This window comes from Alosa alosa, chromosome 10 (assembly GCF_017589495.1).
Source record: "Alosa alosa isolate M-15738 ecotype Scorff River chromosome 10, AALO_Geno_1.1, whole genome shotgun sequence".
Classification (NCBI taxonomy): Eukaryota; Metazoa; Chordata; class Actinopteri; order Clupeiformes; family Clupeidae; genus Alosa; species Alosa alosa.
In genome coordinates, this window is record NC_063198.1 from 13,374,013 (window position 1) to 13,396,626 (window position 22,614).

A 22,614-nucleotide genomic window follows, 5' to 3' on the forward strand; every position below is an offset into this window, starting at 1 on the left:
GAGGGGTGCACCACATAGGCGACTGGACAGTGTTTGAGAGCTTGCGTGAGCCCAAGTAGCTTACTTTAAAGCAATATCGCGAGCTCCTGTCAAAAAGCAGTGGGCCTGTCTAACTACACAAGCAAAAGGCTATGAAACAACATCAACAGTAGGCTAGCCTATATGTTACACCAGGGGTCTCAAACTCAAATGAGCTGGGGGCCACTTCTGCCAACTTCATCTGATTGGAGGGCCGGCTATTTCTGAAAATGCAATGTTCTTTTTTTCAAATACCACACAAAACTGCAAACAGAAAGTGCAAGTGTTTTTATCTAGTTTTAGACACCTGTGCTAGCAACCTAAGCTTATAAATAAAATAATGATAAAATAAATATTAATACAAATTATAAAACAAACAAAAAGCATAAAAACGGGTATGTGTGTGTTTCACACCAAATAAAAATATTTTCCTCTCATAACTTTTTTAAACCTGGCAAACTAGGCGTCAGGGTTAAGAAAGCAACACCTTTGGATTTTTATATCAAAATTTCAAAAGGCCATGGCTTGAAAGTGGTCAGAGATAACGTCCTACTGTAAATGTAAAAATCTATAAACAAAAGTTTATGAAGGGGGTAAATGTACCCATCACTGGATGGCAAGCACCTCAAATTATGCACCTTTCAGTAAATACTGGATGAACATATTTGAGCAGGTTTACTTTCCTTTTTTTCATATTACCCACATAACAAATTAACAGGAAAACACCTAAGATGTATACCAACACCTAAGATGTATATGGTTTAGTGATGTATTACTAAACCACAAGGCCTACAATAAAGTATTCTGATCAAATCAGTTCCTATCGCGGGTAATCTGAGTACCCAGAGGTTCGCATCATATTGCAGGTGACTTTGTAGTTCTATTTCTACTAGCCCTGCTGTCTGTACCACGTCCATTACGGACACTTTCATCACGATTACCACTGCAACCTCCAAGCTATGTTGGGCAGAGGGTCGAAATAAGCATGGTATGCTTAGTGGACACCGTCAGATACACGCATAAAGACGCACCTCCATTCACAGACGCACTGTGACTATCACTGTCAATAGACAATCGATCATAATCTCCAAAAGGATATTCTCCTTCAGAATCAGAATAGGTGAATAACATAGCCTACCTAAGACTTCATCACACGTGAACGTTTTTCAACATTAAGTGTAGGCCTATTTCTGCTTCAATTTGTGCAAAACTATGGCCTGCATCGCTTCCGCGTCATTACAAATGCACGTCTTTGTGTTTCTCGCGTGTAATACAATTAATTCCTGAAAACTTTGCGCAGCGATTTTGGGTTTGAATCAAGCTCTGGATGTCTAGCACATAGTGGAGCAGAGTAGGCTACAAATGAGATTTGTCACCGTACTTGTATCTATCGTCTATTTGATTCAGTATCGTTGTTTGTCGCAATGAAAAATAGCCTCAAGGGCCGGATTACATTATTATTTTGACATACGTCGCGGGCCGGAATTGGGCCGGCCCGCGGGCCGGGTGTTTGAGACCCCAGCGTTACACAATATCGTTGCTAATGCGCTAACTGACATTTATTTGTTATCAGCAAAGTTGTAAGGTGAAAACTTTATTTCACGGTGTGTTAAACAAATAATGGCATGATATTAATCTTTCATGTACATGAGGCCCATATAGCATCACAATGAATATGAAGATCATGTTAAAAGTTAGCTGGCAAAAACATAAATATGTTACATACCTGATGTCACTGAGCTGTCAAAGAGGCTACGAAACCATCTCCATACGTTATCGCTAATTAAACTCAGCTGACTGGTGTTAGCGCATTAGGGGTTTGCACGGCGTGTCATCAGATCTGGACATCGCCATATTGGAGATACTCAAATTTGTCTTATCAATAAAAAAAGAGCAATCCATGCTTTAGACCATTTTAATTTAAAACATTTTAAAACAAAGTACCGGTTCAGGCACCATTTGCACCGGCACAGTCAAGTAGGTTTGGTCTGAGTTTTGGTTGGGACACTAGACCCCCCAAAAAAAAAAAAAAACACTCAACTCTTTCACCAGCCACTACTATCCATGATTAAAATGTGCTACTTTCCAACTTGAACTACACTGTGTAGCCTACATAATCTGATTTTAATATGTAGGCTACAGATATGAAGAGTTCAGACGCAAAACCCTCTAAATCCGTCTGACCACGTTTCTTTTAAATGGGCATTTAAAATCAGGCTCCTATAGGTTTTTGCCTATAAATCGATATTTCAGACCAGGAAGAGAGTGGTATTTAGTGGGTTTTGAAGTTAAATTATTTGACTAACGTATACTATGTGTGGAGAGCATCCACTCACCATCTTTATCTAATTTTTGACGTAGGTGGCATTTAGAGGCTTTTGCACCTGAACTCTTCATATGTAGGCTATATTTAACATTTATTTTCTATTTGGTCTGTTATGAAATCATGCCCATTTAAGCACAGCTCAGTTTTAAGAACCTTAAATACATGCATGCTTAGCATTTTGTGAAAAGAAATCATTAAGGCTACATTTTGACAAACTCTTAACCGTGAGCTGCCTGTATATTCTCTGATTCTAATATTTACAGATATCTAGGCGATGTAAGCACAGCTCAGTTTTAAGAAATGCAGCCAAAAGACCATGTTGAATTTTGCTTTGAATTTATTTCAAAACCGGATTACTCTGGAACAGCTAACTATACACGGAAACACGGGAACTATACACACCTTTGTGTTCGGTAAGGTCTGCTGTTTATTCTGATATATTGTCATGTGTTGCGTGAAGAGTGTGTAGGCTAGATATTCCACCGAGACGAATGGATGTGGAGATGGGCGCAGAGAATAATTATTAAATCTCTTGAAGTTATTTTTCTCGCGAACTGTTTATCACAGCAAACAGTGGCTAGCTAGCACCGTTTAAAAGCTGAGAAAAGGCTCTTTCGTGTGACACATGTGTGATGAGTAGCCTACTTCTCGAGGAGTTCAACAGAGAAGAATGGGTGAATTTGGACGCACTTCATGCTTGTAGTGAAGTAAAGCTGAAGCGCTGCTTGCTGCGCAGGAGACTGCAGCTCACTGGTAGTTATTATAGGTAACTTCAAATCAGCGAGATTTACCCTTATAGGCTACTGCACATTACAAGAAATGCGCTGCGCTGTGAGTGCTTTTTTCCCCTATTTCAACCTGAATATTGGTGGGGACATTTCAGTCGTAATTTGACATTGGTGTGGACACGTCCTTCGGTCACCACGCAAATCTACGCCCCTGGGCACGTTTTAAAAGTATCGATTTAGCACCGGTATCGGATAAAACCCAAACGATATCCAACCCTACTAGTAATCCTAAAACTATTACTGTCATAATCTAGTGCTTTTACCTGTGGGCTTAGTTTTTATGTGTAGCTCTTATGGGTAGCCTGGCTGAAAGGGCTAAACTCAAAAGTAGGCCATTTGTTAACTCTACAACTCAGAATTATCAGAGTGGTTCTTAGTGTTTGAGGAAACCATCTAGACCTATATGTAGTTTACTGCAGACCAAAGGTCAAAGATTAGAAGCATTTAGACTACCCTATTATTATGACCACCGCATCTTTAGGCCTGCAACTGGATACACGTTAGCCTGGGTGCCATTCCGAACTTGGTCTCCCCCACAACATTCTGACTAGAATTGAGTATGACTGCGTCAGGCTAGATACACGTGTGAGCTACACACACTCAGATTCAGATTGGTTTTGTAGGCTGATATTTTCAGATTTTCACTCGGTGCCTGCTGCACAGGGATGTTGCCTGAAGCACCATTATTGTCTTTGGTTGTGAGTTAATTTTGTTTGTTTTAAGAGTTGAGAGTAGCCTAGGGCCTACAACTAGCCTAGGCTACAACAATATAATCAAGCACCCCATTCTTTCAGACTAGAGGGACACATTTTTCTGGAGCTGAATCTGATCTGTAGAATTTTCAATTGTAAGGGAAAAGTTATGCGGAAGAAAATGTAAAAAGTGTGAGCCTATAGCCTAACTGTGGCTCAGAAGTGCTCACTGGACAGCAAAGGGCAAGCCTACGGCTGGACCAATCGAGTGAGGGGTAAGTTTCAGTATTTTAATGGTTAAAGTCAATCTTAGTGGTCCAGCCCATTTCTCAGAGACATTGGGTACATTTTCAGAAGCACCACCCCTCTTGTTATGCTATTGGTGTACAGGTTACTATAATAATCTCTTCTGCAATCGAACAGTTATAGCACTTCCCACGTACAGAGCGTCCCGAGGCAAAATACTGTTTCTTTAAAATCTGGCCGCACTGTGGTAACTCATCGCAGTGCTGTTAGTCCGTTAACAGGTCACAGAAAAAGCTAAACGGAAATCATGGTAAGAAGTTTACTTTTTAATAGTTTTTTGTCGCAGTGTGAATGTTGCTTGAAACGTAGTGTACAAAGTGCTGATGGTCAAAGAACAAATCAACAACACGCTGGCAGCCTAGACACACACACGGGGCTCAAGCGTCACGTTGTCAGAAGTCTGTGATGCTTTGATGACTAGAGTATGGTCAACAGTGGCTCATGGTATTGCTCTAGTCCACAAACATAAAGGCTCTGCCTCAATGTAGCCTATTTGAAATGCTATTTAGGGAGATACAAATGTGACACATTTCGCACTGACGTTCCAAACACCTCGTGGGAACGTCGCACTGTCTGCTTGTGTAGTGACCGTATGCAAGACGCTCTTGATATTTTGTCTGTCTTTAAATGCGTTTAAACACGTAATGTTCTAATAATGAATAATAAAAAAAAAAAAACATAGCATAGTGTGTTCTGCAATCAGAAAAGAATTTCCCAATGATAATCCCAGCGCTGAGTCTTTGCCATCTGATTTCTTTGCCTCACATCAGTTACTCATTACCTCGATCAGGAAGGAGCTTAAAGTCATGGACACAGGCAATCTCTCGCGCCCTGGCAATAAATAAACACTGTGTCATAACAAAACGATTGACCCTCCAACTGTAAATTATACTGAAATCATGTGTCTGACAGGCTTGCTGATTTCGTGCGAATGGATGTGAAGATCCACGAGTTGGATGTGTGTAAGACTGCATGACAACTGAAGTTTTATTGTTATATGCGCAATTCATGCAGATAGCCTAGTAGGCCTACCTCTTACAACACAAACTCTGAATTTGTCGAGGTTTAACCAATATCCGGAAATCGCGTGGAGAGGCATGACCATATATGACTGATCAGCTCAATACTTCCAAATTCACTGTCATGCCACCCATTTCCTTTGAAAGTACGTGTCTTAGTGTCAGAGGAGGAAGGGAGTTCCGTAGTATCCGAGGCCCCTTTATACATTTACACAAAAGTAACAATTACTTTCGCAGGCGGAATATGTGTAGACGACTGCCATGTTAGCGTTAACTAACACTATACATTTCTATGGGAGATTCTTTGAGTACTGTGTGTCTCCTCATTAGAATGTCTCTAGTTCAGGTGTGGGAGCCAAACATGATCATTTCTGTTAGAAGAATTATGCCAAAAAGAATAATACATTCCACAAATACTATAATAAGCATATAAAGGAATCAAAAAGGAATATGTGATGATGTAAGTCTGGTATTTTTCTGTTAGATATCTCTACCTCTGATGAGTAATAAATTAAACATTCTAGAATTTGTTTCTGGAGGATTCTTCTTTTCTCCCTTTCTTTCTTTTTCCAAATTCAGTGCTGGCGTTGGTATGAAGCTCGTCTTACGTCACAGGTCATGACCTCAGATCTGTAGTCCCAGCCAGGCCCTTGATATCAGTGACTTTGGTGGGGCTGTTTCCTATTTATCACAGTGTAGAGGTTATTGGGTTCCTATGAAGTCCCGTGGTACATAGTGATGCATATTCATTGAATGATGAAATAAAATGCCAGCTGAACGATTAAGAATAACTGTATGTAAATTGTGAGATGTTTTTGGTACTGGGACTTCTGGAAGGCACTGATGTGATATCCACACATTGCACACAGACTAACACAGACATTGCAAACACTACCAGCATCATCACCATCAGTTATTTTCGTGGCATGCTAGGAATTTGTCCCCAGAGTTAACCAGAAACTTTTATAACCCCGAAAGATTTGCTAACCGACACATGGCCTAAGTATGGCATCTTATATTGTGGCTAACCAGCCAACAACAGCATGTTTGAGCATAGCAGCCGTGGAATAAGCTTGCCTTGCAGGTGTGAGGGATGATGGGATATACTTTTGTTTTGACTCTGTTTTGAGGAGGGCTTGAAAGTTTTGGCTGGAGGGCTGGTTTCCATTTGTTCCACTGCTGTTATCTTTCACATTGAGGACATTCGCAGTGTAGCAGTTTACATGTTAGTATGAATACACTCTGATAAAAGTAGTTTAAAGTAGTATATAGTAATTTCCCCATCGTTAAAAAGAACTGTATAATTCATATTTAACGACTCATTAAAGAAATCATTGTAGTCTGTTAATAGATTTGCTGTTCTCTCCAAACATAAGACTCATTTGAAGGCCAGTCTTTTTTGACGACAGCCAAAGATATCTGCAAGTCTATTTCCTCCAGGGCTAATAAACAAGAGGCTACTGTCCATGGAAGTAGGCCATTACCCCTCGGCCACAACTCCTGTGACTCAGCTGTGACCACAGACCACAGTAAAGATTCCGTTTTAGCTCTTGTTCTCACAAACACCAAACACGTTGTATACCCGCGGTCACAAACAAACTCCTGTGTCCCATGAGAATGCCACCTCACCACAAATAATTGACTGGTTTACAGGATCAGTGACGACTTACTGACGCATAGTTGTGGTTTAAAGCCTCGCTGGCGGGCATAGGCCCCAAACTGTTCCAAGAATCCTGGAATATTGACTGCTGCTTACAGAGCCGCTGGCATGGGTGAGGTGCCAGATCCAGGAATGACGCCCAGAATAAATCCATCCTCACCTCTGCACGGCCAAGCCAAGCGGCACCGCCGGGCACGAGTCACGACCGTGTTTCAGGGACTGGAAAAGTGGTCAGCTTGGCTGAAGGCATCAACCCGCTACCCCCCCACACACACACACACAATGATGCCACTCCAACAGGATACAGGGGGATGTTACTCTGCTGTTCTGATTCATGACCCAGTTCAGCCTCCCCTAGCCACTGACACATGTCGGGTGGAAGGCCGTTGGCATTCCCCAACTACACCCACACACCCCCTCCCTAGTCCTTGCTCTCTCACCTCCACCCCGGGGGGCACAGTGTCTAATGAGAGGGTGTGTGGCAACAAGACTGCCTCTGCTTACACCAGCACCTCCCCCGGAGCCTCCAGGGGCACATCTGCCAAGGGAGCGCAGCCAGGAAAGTGTCCAGGAATGAGCACGCCTCTCTGGGATGACTGCGCGCCAATATAGGGGGGTGAGCAGTGGGGGCAATGCCAGCGAATACCAAAGCCTTATGGGCTCACAGGCCCTCAAAGACTGCAGAACTGCACTGAGTTCAGTAGAAAGCGGTCATGGGGAACTAGTAGTAGCAAATGGCTGGAAGTCCACCCAGGTTGGCTGTTGTCAGTGTTTGGCAATGTTTTTTCAGAGTGTTGTGATTTTCTGTTTTCCCCAGATAGGGTCAAGTGTGCTCACTAACAGTGTTTGGAAAACAGGCCTCTTCTGGTTGATATGCTGCTTTGCTTAAGCCAACTTTCCTCTCCTTTGCCAGTATGGCCAGTATGATTGATTGTCCTCTAATGAGCAGGCTTTTGCGTTACTTGATACAAAGATGCGCAGACAGCTTGCTTTCAACTCGGGGCCCCGTTCATCGACAGAGAGTTTCAGCAGAGCCAGACAGTTGATACTCGTTCAAGTCGGAGCTCCAGAAAGCGCCCCCATTTCCCACGGTGTTCGGCCTGATGTCAATCAGCACCTCTCTCTGCTGTCCACTCCGTTCTGTCTCTCATCGGTGGCGCGCTGGTTGTTCACACCCTTACAGTGAGGCTATAGCAGTGATTCTCAAACTTTTTCCCCACTTTGGAAGCCCCACCTGACCCCAGCAACCCGGCAAAATTGTAACTTTACCACGTCCACGTTACATTTCCCATCTCAGTCCGCTGGATCAGATGTTATTTTAATTCATATGTCTGTTTATGACTTGTTTCTGTGTGGCTATTTTGTTTTGAATCTATGATCTTCCCTCCTTGTTATAAAAGAGAGGCATTATTAAAGATAGGCACAAAAAAAACATTTTTTTTCCCCACTAGTGCCCGCCCCACACTTTGAGATCCACTGGGTTATAGGATGCAAAGGTGTCATGGAGCCCAAACCATCAGCGGCGTATTGGGTTTGTGGGCTAGCATACTGAGTGGTCTGGCAAGAGTCCGATAACACAAACTGTGGTCCGGTGCAGGTCAAGGAGGACATGGAGAGAATGAGGAGGAGGGTGGGAGGATAGAGGGTTATGGGTGGGGGAGGAGGGTAGCAGACAGGACAGCGGTCAGCAGGTCGACGGTGCTGACAGTGGCTGCCTGCATGCCCGGGTGAAATGAGGCTGGCGTTTTGGGTTCTGAGGTCCTGGATTCTAGCTCCAGACGCCGGTTCTGGCTCTCTCCCCGGAGAGTGTGGCCATGGGGGATTTTGAGGTTCAGAGAGGGCCAGGCCAAACCTAGCACACAGGGGAGATGAGCCAGATATGAACAAGGATGAAGAAAACACACACAAACAAACACAAACATACACAGACACACACACACATACTGTACACACACAACCAATCTGTATACACACAAAACACATTGTACACACACTTACAGGACACAAACACAAACTCACATATTATGGAAGCATTACAAGAATGCTGTTTGATACGTAAATGCCACGGTTTGACATACTATGGTTTACTAAGCAATAGCTTATTTTTTTAAATGACCAAAACTGGAGGCCAAGCCAGCAGTGTAACAGTGGAAAAGGTTTTAAGACAGCCAAGTTATAAGATGATTGAATGTGAATCATGATGTCGGTGTTTACTGGAACACTTCAGAGATACCATAAGTCTGATCTGGCTTCCTGTTGAGTTCACCTATTGGGTATTTTCAGTTTCAGTAAGGAAATCAGGCTTTTTTTGTAAATGATAACTCCACCAGGGAGATCCTAAAGAAACATGCAGTTTCCTGTAACTTATTTTATTCACAGAAGGAAATGTTCATGTTGCTCAGGTATGGCGGGAAAGTGTTGTCGGGGTGTTTGTGCTCCCATTGTGTGTGTGTGTGTGTGTGTGTGTGTGTGTGTGTGTGTGTTTCCACTACAAGACTAGAAGACTTGCCAAATTTCCAGAATCTTCTTCAATCCCAAAAAATCCCTCTTAAAAGATCTGGATCAAATCCTGTCTTGTAATGCCTTTATGGGTGTCACTCAGAGTTGCTGTGGATCACGGTTGTATAGAAGTTGTAAAAGTCCCAAGGTATGTATGTTCCATAAAAGAAGTCAGCAAGAAAGATTTCCAACAGCACAACTCTGGGAGGTTCAGATTGGGTAAAGAACAATTGCCTGTCACACACCTATCGGGTAACCGTAACCTGGGCAACAACTGGAAACATATAAGGGGAGTCTCTGAAGGTGCCTGAACCCCGCCTCCTCAGCCTAGAATATCCTTTGGGCAGGACAGAGTGGGCATGCCCTAACCTCTGAAAGTTCCCTCCCAGATCTAAATGAAACCACACTCTGGAATGCACACATTCTCTCTCTCTCTCTCTCTCTCTCTCTCTCTCTCTCTCTCTCTCTCTCTCTCTCTCTCTCTCTCTCTCTCTCTCTCTCTCTCTCTCTCTCTCTCTCACACACACATGCACTCACACAAACACGCCCCTCATTCTCACTCCCTCATGTAAAGCGCTCTAGTCCTGCCGTCCACCTCCCTTCTGTTTCTTCCTGTGTTTTTGTGTGCGTGTGTGCAGCTCCTTCCTCGTTTGGGCTGCTGCTGCTGTTTTCGGGACGGCACGTTCTGAGCGTGAGGACAGTTCTGGGAAGGGGAGTCCTCCACTCCAGGGTTCCACTGCTTGTCTGTTCCACACACTGGAGGGGGTAGAGCTCTAAGCTGGGAAGCCCCCGACGTATGTGTGTTTGTGTGTGGAGGGGGTGTTTTTTCGGGAGAGGCGATTCCTAGTGGTGCTCCACAGCCGAGTCCAAACCACAGGAGTGGAGAGAGAGAGAGGACGTGGGGTGGGGATGTTGGAGGCTGCAGGGACAGTGTGGGGTGCAGTTTGCGGTCAAGATTTTGGGGTGAATGAAGGAGAAGGTGTCCGGGTTATGGTGAGCGGAGGACAGACCAGAAAACACACCCCTTAACAACAACGAAGGACTTTGTTGGGATAGCAGAAACACACAGACATACACACACTCACACATGCGCGCACAGATGGACTCACTCTCTCGTGTCCTGATCACACAGAGAGATAACCTTCCCAGTATTCTGGACAGATAAACACACACACACACACAGACACACACCAGGGGCTATCCTGGAGGAGAATGGAAGCACTGAGGGAGTCTATTCTGCATTTGACCTTTCAGATGTCCACCTACAAACGGGCCACCCTGGACGAGGAGGAGCTGATCGACTCTACCTCGGATGACGTCTATCCGTCGGCAGTCATGCAGGTGAGCAGGCACACTTTCTCTCTCTCATAATATCGACGGGGATAACCTTAATGACCTGGAGGGGGGGCCGGCCCCACGCGTGTCCAAACACATTCCTCATCTTTGTCCCAGCACCTAATGTCAATACCGTGGCTGTTCTGCATGGTTGCCGACCCGGCGTCACACTGGCAAGTCATGAATGTCAATAGGAAATTAACAGTTAGCCTAGTTGGTCAGAGACTGCGCAGGTGACATGGTTGATCCATTGTATAAAACTGTAGTCCTGAGGCATCTGCTTAAAGTTAGGAAATATGTGTGCAAATTTAAAAAAGAAATTCCACTTCTGGAAGAATATAGAAAACAGAGTTTGCTTGTCCGTGAAGTGTTTTAAATTTGCAGATGTATTCATAGGAATGTAAGAAATATTTCTTTGAAGTCGTGCTCCAGTATTGGCCGTGGAAGTCAAAAAGCACAAATCTGTCATGCATTTATGATCAGCAATGGTTTATGGAGAAAACCTTGTCTAAATAAGTAGACTGTATTTGGACTATAACCTATCTCTGCATTGCAATGACTGCCACTACGGAGTGGCATATGGGAGCTCTTAACCAGTCATTTGTGGTAAAGTAAACTGGCCAGTTTGCTGTGTTTCAGATAGTCAAATGTCACTCACTTGTGTAAAGATGGTATGCCAGATAGAACAGCGGATTTGCATGGCCTGTGTGCAGCTCAAAGGATGTCTCTATGTGATCCATTCCCTCTCTGCCTTTGAGCTTATTGCATACTTGTTTGCTTGTGTGTCCCTCAGAAACTCATCATTCCAGTTTAATACTAGTTCTAGCTTGCTCTCATTTGTTCTCTCTCCCTTCCTTCCCACCTTCCCTCCCTCCTTCTCTCTCTGTCATATATACTGACTCTCTCTTTCACTTGCTTGCTTTATTTCCTCTTCTGAGAACCTCAGCCTCATTACTCTTAAAGCATTTCTAAAATATTTTCCCTGGCTTTGGAAGGGAGTTAAGCGTCCAGAGCGTTTTTGTTATTAAGGCAAATCTTTGGCTTTCTCTCTCTCTCTCTCTCACACTCTCTCTCTCTCCCTCTCTCTCTGTCTTTCTGTCTCTGCATCTCCCAGTGCTTTCTCTCCCTCAGGGGAACTCGGAGATATATATATATATATATATATATATATATATATATATATATAAAAAAACGCTTTGGGTTTGGCGCACAGATCCCCAAAGAGCGGCGCAGCCTGAGAGAGAGCGTGGGATTTACTTTTAACGATCGTAGACTCCTTCTTCCCCCGCCACCGCCGCCAAGCAGAGTGCAAAGAAGACCACATTTGCTTTGGCCTTTCCCCTCTTGGGGTTAATGGAGTATTTTCGTCTATCTGGGGTAAATCTGACTTGTGTTACTGAAATTAAGGCTGGTTGACTTGATTCTTTTAAAGTGTTCACTACACCAATTATAAGTGTCAGGGAACCACTTGGAGAAGTAATTGAAAGGTTGGTCAGTGAGAAATGTAGCTTCTCATGTTTCTTTTCTTGGTGAAGGAGTGTTATTGAACTAAAATGTGATAGCAATACAGATTGAAAGTGCACAGTAGTGGCATGTGATGTCCTGTTGGCAACCTGTCTAGTCTGACATGCAAAGTACTTACCTGGACTGTATAGAGAGGCACTGTCTTGATTTGCCTTTTTTACCCTTTGTGGCATAGGCATGGATATAGGAGAAAACGGAAAAAATATGGACATTCAGAACATTCCAAGTTAAAATACTTAACATAGAAAGATACCTTGTGGTGAGAATAGATAAGTGTTTGCAAAAGGAGTTGGTGCCAACATATGTCTTTTCACTGTAGCATTTTTAAAAGAAAACCAGTTTAAAACCTGACTTGTTAAAACACTGTGGTATGTTTTGGACAGAAAGCCAATTCATCAAGACTTTTTTTCCTTTTGTCACAGAGACAGGTTGGCTCTGCTGTGTCTCTAAAAACACATTATCTTTGTGATGAAGACAAGACCGAGATAAGCCACTAAATACTAAGGGACTTTAGCAGTGTGTAGACTTGTAGCACGCCCCATTTCACGTAGAACAAAAGGTGTGATGAAAACAGGAATACCACTAAAGCTCCATACCAACAACCCAACACAAACGTATAATAATTTAACTGCAAAACTGAAACAATACTTACTTTTATTCTCTTGAACTCCGTATGACCTACCTGAATAACCATTGCACATTATAATGTTATTTTGAAGTCTTACTGGAAGGCTTTGCTTCCATCTTTTGACACCTACTCTGTAAGTGGTTCTCAGCCTACCTGGAGAGATCATATCGCTCCCTTAATTTGTTCTTATTGTGTTGTCCATGTTAGAACAGATTCCAAAACTGCATTAAGGTTATCCACAATAATTGTCCCATAGCATGCTTACAGATAGTAGTTTGATGTGAAGTTTAAAGATACCTTGTCAACTAACTGAAGGAATGCATGTGTGTGTGTGTGTGTGTTTGTGTGTGTGTTACCCAGGTGTCACTGATTCGAGGCCCAGGCCCCAAGTGCTGGGCAGAGAGGACGCACATTGAGAGGAGGCTGCTGGTCTTGGTCTGCACCCTGTCCCTCGCCCTCTTCATTAGCCTTCTGACGCTGGGGGTGCACTACCGGGCAGGTAGGTGGCCAGTCTGTTTGTCCCAATGTCACCGTAGAAATTAGGAATTTGTTGGATAAATGTGCTTGGTGCTCTTTGCTGACGCCAAGAGAATATTGTGGTATGGTTGTGGAAATATACTGAGTGTAATTCAATTAGGAAAGTTTATGTAAGGGATTTTGTCAGGATGCTCCTTCATTGGCCCATTTCTGATTCTTTAAAGAGCCTTCTTGTGTGGCAGTCTATTGATATGGCTCATGTCTACTGGCTAACATTACTATCAATGAGTAAAAAAATGCCTGCTAAATCATCACTGCCCCTGCAATGCCTGTTGCTGTATTTGATGTCATGGTAAGCAGGTTTCCTCTCTTCGTCATCTTAGCATCATCATCCTATGATGGTTAGTACATAAAATAAAACCCACCTCTGCCAAAGGACAAAAACATATTAATATACCACAGTCAGTCTCATATCATTTAGTCTGATCTAAATCTGTATATTTAGGTGTGCGCTAACTGGCTCCCTCCATTCAGCTGATAAGGGTCCTGATGGTATCAGTCCAAGGATCAAAAGATTAATTTCCCAGGAACTGGTGGGTACCTGGTAAGGTCTGTGCGCACATCACAGAACACCACCAGCAGTTGAGCTGTTTCAGATGGAACGATACCGGTGGTGTCTGAGCGCTGATTGTGGAAAAAACAGCTCATTTCTGTGCAGTTTGTGCAGTTTGGAAATGTGTCGGAATGCATAACACATCCCGTATCAAATTGTGGTAAGGTCGTGTTTTGGGGTTGGGGGAGGAGTCGAGGTGGTAAGGGGTGGGTTATTCATTTCATAATGAGGTGGGGAGTGTTTGGATACCTAAGCAGTGAAAATATTTGCTGGAGGGAGTCTTTGCGCTGTTCACATACACACTTCTCCAGAGCCAGAAGAGCCTGTCCAGGGGTGAGATCGGAGTCATTAACCTGCCTCTCTTGTCATTAACCTGCTTTTCTTGGCTCAAAAGTTAATATCTGACCGTATTTGGAGAGGAAACAGAAATGCCACTTCCTCCTATTCAGCCACCCACGGCTCCCAGCTTCGCGACGAGCCCTGTTCTCTGAAATAACAAGTGGGTCACAAAGGGAGAAGGAAAAGGGAAAAAAAGAATGAACAGCCAGACTGTTTACCTTCTCTCTCCTTTCCTCCTATTCAGCTGAGTTCACTCCCTCCCTCCCTCCTTCCCCTATCTTTCTCTGTGTTTTATCATTTCAGATTAGGGAGTGAGGATCCATCTTTGAGCCAAGTGTTTTTTTGCTCGATGGGCCTGACAATGAAGCCCATTGTAGTGCATTTCTCCTCAGCCTCCTCCTGGTCTCCACTGAGCTACACAAAAGCAGGCAGTGCCGCTTCACGCCAATTATGCGCAGCATCGACGTAGCCAGTCTTATTGGTCTACTTTTGTGACAAAGGGCTTATTTGATAGGGAACACAACCTCCTATGCTCCTTGTCTCTCGAAGCAATGCAGTTGCCCCTGACATAAAAAATGCATGCACATATGCAAAGAGAGTGATATCCATATGCAAAGAGAGTGATATATGCAAAGAGAGTGATATCCATATGCAAAGAGAGTGATATATGCAAAGAGAGTGATATCCATATGCAAAGAGAGTGATATATGCAAAGAGAGTGATAACCATATGCAAAGAGAGTGATATTATATGCAAAGAGAGTGATATTATATGCAAAGAGAGTGATATATGCAAAGAGAGTGATATCATATGCAAAGTGATATCCATATGCAAAGAGTGATATCCATATGCAAAGAGGTGATATCATATGCAAAGTGATATCCATATGCAAAGAGAGTGATATATGCAAAGAGAGTGATATCATATGCAAAGTGATATCCATATGCAAAGAGAGTGATATTATATGCAAAGAGAGTGATAACCATATGCAAAGAGAGTGATATCATATGCAAAGTGATATCCATATGCAAAGAGAGTGATATATGCAAAGAGAGTGATATCCATATGCAAAGAGAGTGATAACCATATGCAAAGAGAGTGATATCATATGCAAAGTGATATCCATATGCAAAGAGAGTGATATCCATATGCAAAGAGAGTGATATATGCAAAGAGAGTGATAACCATATGCAAAGAGAGTGATATGATATGCAAAGAGAGTGATATTATATGCAAAGAGAGTGATATCATATGCAAAGTGATATGAGAGAGAGAGTGCGAGAGAGGGAAAGTATATAAACGCTTTGAGAATTCAAGGAGTATAAAAATGTCTTATATATCCTCTTCCAAGAGCAACAAGCCATAAACCTCTAAGCTGTACTGTGTGTGTGTGCGTGTGTATGTGCATGTGTGCGTGCGTGCGTGCGTGCGTGTGTGCGTGTGTGTGTGGGTGCATTTGAGGACATATACATGTTTTTCATCCAGAATGCCTGGATAGTTGCATGTGTGTGAGTATATTTATGTGTGTGTGTGGCTTGCCAAATAAACTGACAAGCAAACTTTAAACAGCCTCTTTGCACCAAGGGGAAGGAAAACAAAATATCATGTTGACACTTTCTCTGTTGCAGCCAGCGAAGCCTTTCTCAGTCAAAAATTTACGCAACAAGTCAGTCTTGAAAATCAGCATAGCTGTTACTCAGAGGCTATTGACATTATCATCTTAACACTCCACATAGAACTGTAGCTGCCCAGCAATGTCGCTAGACAAGTCATTCCATGTACCATCACCAGTGCAAAAGATAAGGAGCAAGCTAAGGGAAGGAAAGACAGACCATTGATGAGGTTGAAAGGCCTTTCTCAGTGTTGGGCATGTTGGTGTTGGCTGGATGAGAAGGCATGTTCTTCTAGTCTGTATCTCTCTGCAGGCTTATCCATTTCATCTGAAAAGCGCATATCCTTTCCTAGAAGTCATATTTTTTTTTTTTTGGCATTGGTGTGAAAGAACTGAATGTATCCAGATGGAGGTGCCACCTCCCTCAAAGTCAAAGTCTCAAAGTCAAAGTCTGCTTTATTGTCAATTTCTTCACATGCCAAGACATACAAAGAGTCCACAGACAAACATAACATTCAAGTAAACAATAAAAAGTAAATAAGAAGGCACATACAATGAAGAAATAAGAGCAGCAAAATTGGGTTGCAATTGTGCATAGACAGTCAATATAATAGTGCAAAGTCAGGCCAATAAATGGTTGAGGTAGTTCTGTTTGACCTAAGTAAGCAAGTGGCATAGTGGTGCAAGTTATGGAAGAGCAGCAGAAGTGTGTTGTGTTTTCAGGACAACAGGACAACAACAACAAGTTGCAAAGTGTGCAAGTGTACAAGTGGAGTAGTGCAAGTGGAGTAGTGCAAGGCAGCCATTGTGGGTCCAAAGTCCAGGATGTTATGTAGCTGAGGGTGGAGGGGGGAGAGGGGGGAGAGAGTTCAGCCTCCTAACAGCCTGGTGTATGAAGCTGTTGGTGAGTCTGGTGGTGCGGGAGCGCAGGCTTCTGTACCTCTTCCCAGAGGGCAGTAGATCAAGCGGGGTGACTTGCACTCACAATTGTGGTCACCTTGTGGGTGAGGTGGGTGGTGTAAATGGGGGGCCCCCGTGCTCAGTGTGATGCTGCTTGAGATATTGTTGCCAACACATACTACTTGAGGCCTCTGACAGAGGAAGTCCAGTAGCCAGTTGCAGAGGTAGGTACTGAGTCCCAGTTTGTCAAGTTTGCAGATGAGTTGTTGTGGTATTATGGTGTTGAATGCAGAACTGAAGTCTATAAACAGCAATCTCACATATGAGTCTCTTTTTTCCAGGTGGGTGAGGGCTGGGTGGAGGGCAGAGCAGATTGCATCCTCTGTGGACCGTTTGGCTCGGTATGCAAACTGGAAGGGGTCCAGGGTGGGGGGGAGAATGGATTTGATGTGTGACATGACAAGCCGCTCAAAACACTTCATGATGATGGGTGTCAGTGCCACGGGGCGGTAGTCATTGAAGCAGGATGGAGCAGTTTTCTTCAGCACAGGTATGATGGTGGCAGCTTTGAAACATGATGGGACGATGGCTTGCTTCAGGGAAGTGTTAAAGATGTCTGTGAAGACATCCTTAAGCTCCTCAGCGCAGTCCTTCAGCACACGACCTGGGATGTTGTCTGGGCCTGTTGCCTTACGGGTGTTGATAGCAGCAAGTGTCCTCTTCACACTGTCGGCAGAGAGGCACAGGGGCTGCTCGTGTGGAGGGGGAGGGGTCTTCTGTGGGCAAGTGCTGCTTTGTGCTTCAAAGCGAGCAAAGAAGCGGTTCAGATTGTTGAGCAGAGGAATGTTGCTCTCACAGCTCTGTGGTGCGGGCTTGTAGTCTGTGATGGCCTGAATGCCCTGCCATAGGCTTTGTGCGTTCCTGCTGTCTTTGAAGTGGGTGGTTATCTTGTAAGTGTATTCCTTTTTTGTTTCCTTGATGCCACGGGACAGGTTGGCTCTTGCTGTTCTCATGCCAGCTTCATCCCCAGCTCTGTAGGCTTTGTCTCTGGCCCTCAGCAGCCTGAGGACATCCCCTGTCAGCCATGGCTTCCAGTTAGTCCGAGTGATGTCTTTTGTGTGGGTCACATCATCTATGCACTTGGTGATGTAAGAGGTTACAGTGTCTGTATACTCCTCTATGTCTGTCTGCTTGTTGTAAGTGGCTGCCTGCTTAAACGTTTCCCAGTCTGTTGTGTCAAAGCAGTCTTGAAGAGCATCAGAGGCTCCCTCAGTCCACACTTTTACCTGCTTACGAACCGGTTTGTTTGCTTTTACTCTTTGTCTGTATGCGGGCATTAGCATAACAGTGATATGGTCAGAAAGTCCAATGTGGGGTGGCTTTGTATGCTCCTTTGTGTGTAGTGTAGACCAGGTCCAGGATGTTGTCTCCTGTTGTTGAAAAATCAACATGCTGGTGTAGCTTTGGAAGAACAGCTACCCTCCACTCTTAAATACACACACACACACACACACACACACACACACACACACACGTATGAATTAATTAATTATGAAACACTATTGAGCTGTCCCATTATGGGGAAGTTGTGAAATTTATTGGATCCATTGAGGGACATCTAGATCATAACTCAAGCTTTTTTACGCATCGCTTTCTCTAATCAGTTTCTGTACAGCGATCACTGACGCATCTGTGTGCATGACATCATACATGCCCTTTCCATAACTTAACACACACACATACTTTATTACATAGCTTTCAGTCGTAATCAACCATGCATATGCCATTAGTACACACATTACAAAGCAGTGAGAGTCTGAGAGTTGCCGTGTCTCCCGTTGCTAGGCCACCATGGCGTGTGTTTGTCGGAGTCATGTGTGACCGTGGCCAGTGCTGTCCTGAGCTCCATGGACCACTCGGTGGACCCCTGCCAGGACTTCTACAACTATGCCTGTGGGGGCTGGATCAAGAACAACCCGCTGCCCGAGGGCAAGTCCCGCTGGGGGCCCTTCAGCAACCTGTGGGAGCACAACATGGCCGTCATGAAGAACCTGCTGGGTAAGCACCGTCCACTACCCCACACCCCGCCTTAGGCCTGAGTGGTCATGCTGTAGTCAGCCAAAAGCTGCTTTAAGCGCTAATCCTTTTATTTGGGATTTCTCAAAACCCGCAAGTAATCTCTCCTCTTACCGAAAGGGCAATTGCATTAGTGTGGTGTGGAAATGATGCTGAAGACAAGTATAGCCCCCTATACACACACACACTCCTCCAAAACACAAATTCATACACACACACACAAGCACACTGGCTATCAAACACTCAAACATTCACTCTCACACACACGCACTCTCTCTCTCTCTCTCTCTCTCTCACGCACACGCACATGCACACACACACACACAATTCCCTCAGTTTCTTAATATCAAGATTCAAGATTACTCTGTTTATTGTTCTTGTTTGACTGTGTCGTAATAGAATATTGAATGGATATGACTCGTCCTTATTGCTGTTGACTTCTGTGTGGTGGTGGTGTTGATTTTGGTGTTGACGACTTCTCTGTGGTGGTGGTGTTGATTTTGGTGTTGATGACTTCTGTGTGGTGGTGGTGTCGATGGCGGTGGTGTTGTTGATGTCCTGTCTCGTGTGTCCCTCAGAGAACACCACCATGAAGGGGCTGAGTAAAGCGGAGAAGAAGGCCCAGTGGTACTACCAGGCCTGCATGAACGAGGGCAAAATTGAAGCTCTGGGAGCCCAGCCCCTGCAAGAGCTCATCAATGTTGTATGTTTGTCCTGATTTACCCATAAAACACGACTGACATTCTCATCCTTTCATCCGGACATTAGGCTACATGCTTTGACATTTGGTGCATGCTGGTATTGCCAATACACATGGCCTGGCTCTGCCACCCATACGCTCATGGCAATCCAAATTTTCTCAACTGTAGTTCCCCATTGGTGGAACGTGCTACCAGTTCCTACCAGAGCAGGGCCATCCCTCTCAATCTTCAAAAACCTCCTGAAGACCTACCTCCTCTTTTAGCACTACTAACAGCTAGACATGCTTAATAGCCCTTACCACTTCCTTCCTCCCTATCCTGACTATCCCTCTTCTCCCTCCCTTGACTTCGCTTGAGCTGCTATTCTATTCTATGTGAGTAGTGCTTATTGCTGCGCTAACAATATCCTAGTGGCACTGTACCTTTATTGGACCCTGATGGCTGTAAGTCACTTTGGATACAACTGTCAGCTAAATGACTAAGTGTAATGTAAAATGAAATGCTAATGCACTACAGGTCATTGTCTATCACTGTTTACTTTCAGCATGGCTAAAGCTGGCTCTTCTGTTGTGTACTTTAATGTTGGGCTGTATAGTTAAATAACTCACTATGTTGTTATTGAGATATACCATATTGTATGTATTGCAAATAACCTGCAAATAACCTTGCAAATAACATACAATTGTTGTTGAAAATGAAGAAACTCACACAGAAGCTAACACGTTGATGTAATTCAATATGAACATGTGCTCCATGGCAAATGTTTGGGTAGTTACACATGGGTCCCGGTGACACCTGTTGCTGTGATTGTTTCATATACACACCTAGTCGCTCCAGAGTGTTGCGTTGTGTTGTGTTAATCATAAGTCGTTGGCTCCACCTGTGCATTGGGCTCGATAGCTTTAGATGATTACATAAACAGTGTTTGCTTTGGTTCGGGCTCAGCCACATGGGGCGGTATGAACTGTGCCCTAGAAATATTGTTTTTTGTCTTTCAGACAGGGGGCTGGGGCCTCACGGAGCCCTGGGAGAAAGACAACTTCCAGGAGGTCCTGCGCATGGTGTCGGCTAACTACCACACCTCTCCCTTCTTCACCGTCTTTGTAAGCACAGACTCCAAGAGCTCCAACAGCAACATCATACAGGTGTGTACTTAATCTGAAAAATACACACAGGCCTACTGATGAAATCAGCAATGGTTATGCAATGGTATTGAAATGATTATGCAATGGCATGTATTTATCTATTCACATTAGGGAAAATAATGCACAAAAAGTCTATCTGATGTCGGCTGTACTCTGTAGTAATTATTCTCAGATGGCGTACTGGAAACGATTTTGCAATGGGACCTAGAGGCAGGGTATTTGGTATACAGTAGGCGGCGTCCAAGTAGGTTGTGTTTGTTCTCTGGCTGGTCCTGTGACATTAGAGAACTGAGCTGAGGCCAGGAGACAGAAAAAAGATGAAGTGCTGGAGAGGAAAAGTTCAGGGTAGTTGAAGAAGGACAGGAGTTAAATACTCTAACGTTTTTTCCCCCCTCCGTGTTTTGACTAGGCATTTGGTGTTACCTTGAAATAGTGGTTTTCTTGTTAGTAGCCTTGTGCTATGTTCCTTTAAGCTTTGTATCTGGATGGTAAACATTTATTTAAGATATCTGAAATTATTAATGTCACTTAATAATGTTAGTACAAGAGTAAAAGAACAGTTACTGGACAAATAATTTTGTTCGGTGTCATGTTTAGATATGCTATCAAATAAACCTGAATTCAAACCAAAACATTCTTAGTAGACTCGTAAACCATAAAAAATACTTTAGTTCAGAGTGAGTCTGGATGTAACCTAAGATGTTTATTATTATTGTGAATTGTTTTGTTATTTGTATCCCTTTACATAGTTTTGATACTAAATTGACTGGAAAAGCAGGATGTTTTTCCGAAAACTTGGCATCTTCTTGCCTATTTATTTGACACAGTCCATTTGGTCTGGCAACCATTACAGCAATAAAAACCCTATTACTGGGCAATTTTAGGTTGGTGTCCAAGCAGTGAAAAGTAGTCCTTTTAAGGGTAGATGTTTGCTTTCCTCCGCAGGTGGATCAGTCAGGGCTGGGGCTACCCTCACGGGATTACTACCTCAACAAGACTGCCAATGCAAAGGTATGCAGACACAGTAAAGTATACATCCCATTCTATGGAGCTGATTTAGATGGCTGCTAATCAGAAGGTTATTTTCATAGTCTCCTCTTTAATAAATTCTGTAGAATGCTTTAAAAGATTACGTTGTTGCAATCCTACATGCCAGCAATCATACATGAAAGTAGTAACAGAATCAGCAGATTATAATATATGACATCATTTGACATCTTGTGACATAATTTGAGAGGTTCTTACTGTGTCTACACTAACAGTACCTGAAGGCATATCTGGACTTCCTGGTGGAACTGGGGGTCTTGTTAGGCGGCTCCACAGAGACGGCCCAGACCATGATGCAGGAAATCGTGGACTTTGAGACCATGCTGGCTAACATCACCGTGCCCGTGGAGGAGAGGCGAGACGAGGAGCTCATCTACCATAGGATACATGCCAAGGATCTTGCTGTGAGTTTCTGCTAACAGACACACATACATACATACATACACAAACACAGAGAAATGCAGTCCCCATATTTAAATGTGTGGTTGGCTCAGGATTATTTGAAACCCTTAACCATAAGCATATTATGTTGAATTCTTTATATGTTTTAAACTGAACTGGTGATCATGTTCAAATCTTATCACATATTTAATTAGATGATTAATGCACTTCTCAGTTCTAAACCACTGGGCTAAAATAATGACCAAATAATGAGTGTTGTCTGTGCTGCACTGTTTGCCGTTTTCTAAGCTGTACAACTTAATATGCCATCTCCCTGTTCTGTCTGTGCCCCTGGGTTATGTGTAGACGCTAGCCCCTGCGGTGGACTGGATGCCCTTCCTCAAAGACATGTTTGCCCCTGTGAAGCTGAACGACTCTGAGCCTGTGGTGGTCTACGCCAAAGAGTACCTTCAGAAGGTGTCCGAGCTCATCCAGAACACCAACAAGAGGTAATAGACGTGCATGGCT

General features: G+C 43.7%; 1 protein-coding gene across 3 annotated transcripts in view; it reads left to right on the forward strand.

Annotated features, from left to right (window-relative positions):
• The first annotated feature begins 4,258 nt into the window (after positions 1-4,258).
• ece1 (endothelin converting enzyme 1) overlaps positions 4,259-22,614 on the forward strand; it is a 28,203-nt gene continuing 9,847 nt past the window's right edge. Inside the window, exons 1-9 of one of the 3 annotated variants that reach the window (XM_048254662.1) lie at positions 4,259-4,380; positions 10,563-10,649; positions 13,156-13,294; positions 18,582-18,794; positions 19,391-19,515; positions 20,512-20,658; positions 21,604-21,669; positions 21,921-22,109; positions 22,453-22,595. In XM_048254662.1, the coding sequence (XP_048110619.1) occupies positions 4,378-4,380; positions 10,563-10,649; positions 13,156-13,294; positions 18,582-18,794; positions 19,391-19,515; positions 20,512-20,658; positions 21,604-21,669; positions 21,921-22,109; positions 22,453-22,595 (1,112 nt within the window). In that variant the 5' untranslated portion in view covers positions 4,259-4,377. Of the gene's footprint in view, positions 4,381-9,893; positions 10,302-10,562; positions 10,650-11,854; positions 12,021-13,155; positions 13,295-18,581; positions 18,795-19,390; positions 19,516-20,511; positions 20,659-21,603; positions 21,670-21,920; positions 22,110-22,452; positions 22,596-22,614 lie in introns of those variants that run through there. The other 2 variants (XM_048254661.1, XM_048254664.1) reach the window with 2 other exon arrangements.